This window comes from Octodon degus, unplaced genomic scaffold (assembly GCF_000260255.1).
Source record: "Octodon degus isolate 3935 unplaced genomic scaffold, OctDeg1.0 scaffold00273, whole genome shotgun sequence".
NCBI classification, from domain to species: domain Eukaryota; kingdom Metazoa; phylum Chordata; class Mammalia; order Rodentia; family Octodontidae; genus Octodon; species Octodon degus.
The window spans coordinates 2,203,036-2,207,915 of NW_004524849.1; the positions used below are offsets into that span (position 1 = coordinate 2,203,036).

The 4,880-nt window shown below is 40.3% G+C and overlaps 1 protein-coding gene across 1 annotated transcript in view; it reads right to left on the bottom strand.

Annotated features, from left to right (window-relative positions):
- Fam129a (family with sequence similarity 129 member A) overlaps nucleotides 1–4,880 on the bottom strand; it is a 179,948-nt gene that overhangs the window by 20,611 nt on the left and 154,457 nt on the right. Inside the window, exons 7-8 of the mRNA XM_004646607.2 lie at nucleotides 1,835–1,939; nucleotides 1,373–1,535 (exon numbers count right to left, since the gene is read on the bottom strand). Of these exons, the coding sequence (XP_004646664.1) occupies nucleotides 1,373–1,535; nucleotides 1,835–1,939 (268 nt within the window). The remainder of the gene's footprint in view (nucleotides 1–1,372; nucleotides 1,536–1,834; nucleotides 1,940–4,880) is intronic.

Sequence of the window (4,880 nt, forward strand, 5' to 3'; positions counted from 1 at the left end):
AAACCCTTCTCCACTGATGGTGGGAATGTAGACTAGTACAACCACTATGGAAATTGGTGTGGAGATTCCTCAAAAACTAGGGTTAGAGGTCCCATTCACCCCAGCTATTCCCTTTCTGAGTATTTTTCCAGAAGAACTGAAAACATCACACCACACTGACATATGTGCACACTTGTTTATAGCTAGCAGTGCAATTTGTCTTACTGAAGTCTTGGAAACAATCAAATTCCCATCAACTGAGTAATGGATAAAAAAGATGCAGTATTTTTCCACAATGGAATATTACTCAACTATAAAGAAAGATAAACTCAAGGCTTTTATAGGTAAATGAATACAACTACACACCATATTCATAAGTTAAATAAATCAGACCCACATGTGTAAACATCTTATTGTCTCCCTAGTGTTAGAATCTGAAAGAGTAAATAAGATCTAAAAGATAAAATAGAAACTGTGAAAGGGAAAGAAACTGCTCAAAGGGAATGAACAACTGGGTCGAAGGAAGGAAGGAAGGAAGGAAGGAAGGAAGGAAGGAAGGAAGGAAGAAAAGAAAGAAAGAAAGAAAGAAAGAAAGAAAGAAAGAAAGAAAGAAAGAAAGAAAGAAAGAAAGAAATATATACAGGATAGCTAAGAAAATTATACTGCTGATTTCTACTGTTCTATTGAAGGGAAAAGTTAATGCTTACATTTTTTTTTATTTTTATGTTTTTTAATCAATTTTGCTTGCTTGGGGCCAGGGGGATAGCTCAGTAGAATAAGCACCTGCCTGACAAGCACAGGGTCCTGAGTTCAATTCCCAGTTCCACACACACACACACACACACACACACAACAACTGTTCAATTTTGCTTGTTTACCCTGGTAATCTGAACAACTAATTTGAAGACAACAATATGCAACATAACAACCACTGTTGAATTCCTATCATCTTATTTAGTGAAACTCTTATGTTGTTTGTAATGTGTTGTTTTTCTATTGTTGTTTTTCCCTTTAAAAAACAAAAAAGTATCATTGAGCAACTTAGTCTAAGACCCAGACCTCCAACCCAGCTCCAAGGATACTAAAATCCAAGGATATTCAAGTTTCTGATATAAAATGGTACACTGTTTTGCAAATAAACTGTGCACATCCAACTGTATCTTTCACAAACTTTAAATCACCTCTAGATTATTTATGATATCTAATAAAAGGTAAATCTATGTAAATTCAGTAGTCATTATGCTGCATTATTTAGGGAATCATGATGAGAAATCTGAACGTGTTTGGGTTTTGTTCAACATTCTCAATATGCACTTACTGTATTCTAACTATGTGTGGGTCCTGAAGCATACAGCTTTTTTAATTAGCAGGACCATGGGTGATCTCCACTGACCTTTGATCTTTCCAATTAAAAAGTTCTTTGAATTCACAATCTGATCCATGTCTGAACGAATTGTTCCTTCCAGGCCCTTTGTCAGGGATCTGCATTCTTCCTTCAAGGCACTTAATCCTTCCGAGACTTGGTGCTGAACCAGGTTGTAGGCTTCTTCCAGGAGCTGCAACGAGAGTCACACGGGAATCGTGGCTGATCATGTGTGAGTCTCTGATAGAATGAAGGGGAGGGCCCACCCCAGATTCCCATAATATAAACAAAACTGCACACACTCAAGTTTTCTTTTAAAGTTCAAGTCTGTTTGGATTAGTTCTTATGTAAGAGAGATTAAGCAGGCTTGATATAGACATTTCTCCACCCAAAGAAGGAGTTATTTAATAGGTCTAAACAATGCTCTAAAAAGCACGGGGAAGGGAATGTTCAGTAGGAGAAGCACAGCTGGAAAACAATATCAGCACTTACCCCAAACCAGGCCCTCTTCCTGTCATTTTTCTTGCCCTTCATTTTAGGGAGCAGATCTGTCTGAAGGGTTGGTAGGAGCTCCTCCATCACCAAGTTACTAAGGACCTGGACAGAGAAGAACCCCAGAGCTGATCAGCTGATGATGGCTAAGTCGAAGCACCTGACCAACTGGAGATCTCACAATGGTCATCTCTTCCCTGGGCTATCTGAACTCTGTAAATTAACAATTTTTGTATGTACACATTTGTGTGCATGTGTGCTTATGTGTGTTGGAAATTAAACTCAGGGCCTCTACCAACAAGCTACACCCTGGCCTAATTTAATCATTTAGCTCCTGGTTCTAAGGCCACAGAAATCTCAACTAAGATGAATGACCTTAGAGGGTAAACATTCTTCAACAGTCACAAAGAACAGAAACATCTACTGACATGTTTCCACTGCTGTTTCCCCAATGGAAAGAACAAATTTTTCAAATTCAATTTTTTTTCATGCTCAAACAAGGATCTATTGCATTCAGGATACAAAAGGAGATTTCACTAATAGCTAAGGGTTTTAGTAGCAAAATCACAGAGTCAGGCTTTGGATGGCTTCAGTCCTAGTCAGTATCTGCTGGAACTACCATTCTTCTTTATACCCCATCATTATCTAAATGTATTTGTTCTCATTTTCCTTATTTTGCTCTGCACACAAACTCCATCCTCTGTGGCAGTGGTAGCAAAACAACGGTACGTGTGCCACACTGGGCTGTTTATATCATTGAAAGTTGTAAAAGGTTCACCAGCACTGCTCTGTAGAACCTACAAAAAGAAGGAAGGAGCAGGGTAAAGAAGAGAAGCTGAGAACAACCTGCCTGGACCACAGCACCCTGCTGTCCAGCATGTACATTCCACCACTAGGCCAAGAGAAGTCAGAAGGGAGACGCTGTGGGAGACAAAGCCAACCTGATAGATGAGTCCCAGAGCTCTGCACGCTGTCAGTTAAACCTGCTCCTTCAAAGCCACAGCCCAGGTCTATAAAGAAAAGCTGAGGAGGAGAAGCTGCCCAACGAGGAAAATAAAATAGCTAATGCCAGGAAGGATAGGAGCAGCTGACAGACAGTGAAGATGCCAAAATGAGCCAGACAGAAAGCTGAGGGTGCTGAGGAGCCCAAGTGGAGTTGGTGCAATTGTAATGGTCAGGGGTGTCGGGTGACTGAAATCCTAATTTTTATGAAGTTTTATAAACTACAGAATTTTGTATTTTACTTTTCTTTATAGCCATGTGGTTAACACATGGAGCATTTTGTGGGAGAAAGGTCTACTTCACTACTAAACCTCCAAAGGCTGGATGGCTGTGGGAGAAAACACCTTTTCCTTCTACTTTTGAAGTAGCTGTTTTCAGTTCTAGCAGGATGGATTCCCTGAGAATGACTCACACAGCCACCTTGGCACAAACACCTCGTGGTGTGGAAAAACTAGAATTAGTTTTGGATTCTCCCCTCCCTGCACCTTCAGCATAGAATTGACTTCCTTCAGGCCAGAGACCTGTTGGATCTTGTCCACCCAAAATTGGTTACCAGCATGTCAGGAAAGCAGGACTTCCCAGTGATGTCAGTAAGATGATATTCCTCAAAAGAGCAACAGTTCCTTTCCTTGACAGTGGGTCTTCAGGGAGATAACTCTGCTGCTTTTATTTCCTAAAAGCTGAGGTTGGCTTGTGAAAAGTTGTTCCATGTGAAAGGTTAACCTTCACTCTAGGTTTTCTCTGTTTATAACATCAGATGAAGACTTCACTAGGTTCTCCAGTGGCTTTCGATTTTTGGAGTGATGAAGGGAGTTTAGACGTTACTGGATATTGTTAATTACCAATCCACGTTCTGCTGGAAATATTGTGATGGTTTATGAATACTATCTATACTAGATCTAGATATAGCTTTTATAAAGGGAAGAGAAAAGAAAAAATATTTTGGAACAATTGGACATTTGCAAGTTAAAGAGAATATTGGAATCTGTATAAACTTGTCAGGGTGTTTTTTTTTTTTAAAAAAGCCTTCCTAAATATCTTCTAAAATTTTGCTCAAAACCGAGTGTGGTGACACACACCTGTAATCCCAACATTTGGGAGGCTGAAAACAGGAGTATCACTATGAGTCCAACCTCTCTACTGCGACTCTGTAGACCCTGTACTAAATACACTAAAAAAAAGATTTATGAAAGGACAAGAGCAATATTGGGACTAGAAGCAGGAAGGAAAGTAGAGAATCACTCGAGATATCTGCTTATGAAATTTAAATAATATTTAAAATAACTGATTTCCTTCTCCCATCTCAGGAAAATTTAAATACACTTTGGGAATTAAGGAAGACTTTTCCTGAAGTCAGTAGCCAGCCTCGGGGTACTGCAACACTCATGAGCTCACTGGCCCTTGCCTTAATCAGTGCTCTTGCAGTAGGGTGAAGTACATTAGCTGGTCTGAACAGGTGGAGGTGACCATGATGTCCAACCCACTGTCTCTCTGGGTTCCTGAGAGAGATAGGTGCCCAGCTTGGTGTGGCAAGTGGGGCCCCTGTCATCTTTACTGTGGCTCTGCCTAGTGTGATGAAGATTATAAGGGAAACAGGATTTCTAATTGTCCTGATGATTGATGGAGATGTGCTTACCTTTCTCAGCCATTGTCTAGGAGCAGTCAAGAGGCTAATCACTATTTTCTAATGAAGTTAGGAGAAATGGTGTGCCAACTCCATTGAAATCTGCAGGCCCAACAACTAGATTTCGTAAGCAATTAGTACTCCATGGGCCCTACCCCGGCCAGCGGGGGCAAACACTCATTTGGAACACAATGCCCAAGACTGGCCCACATGTAGCATGAAAAGAACGGGCCAAGAAGGACACAGACTAAAGTCAGAGCCTACAAGCAATGGGCAATAGTACCTTGACTGGAAAGCATTAAACTCAAGAAACACACTCATTGTCCCAAGTGCAGAGATTGGTTTGAATTATATCATGAATGTAAACAGACTTAAAAAGATACAAATGGTATGTACAAAGGCCAAAGAAAAAGAAAGTTC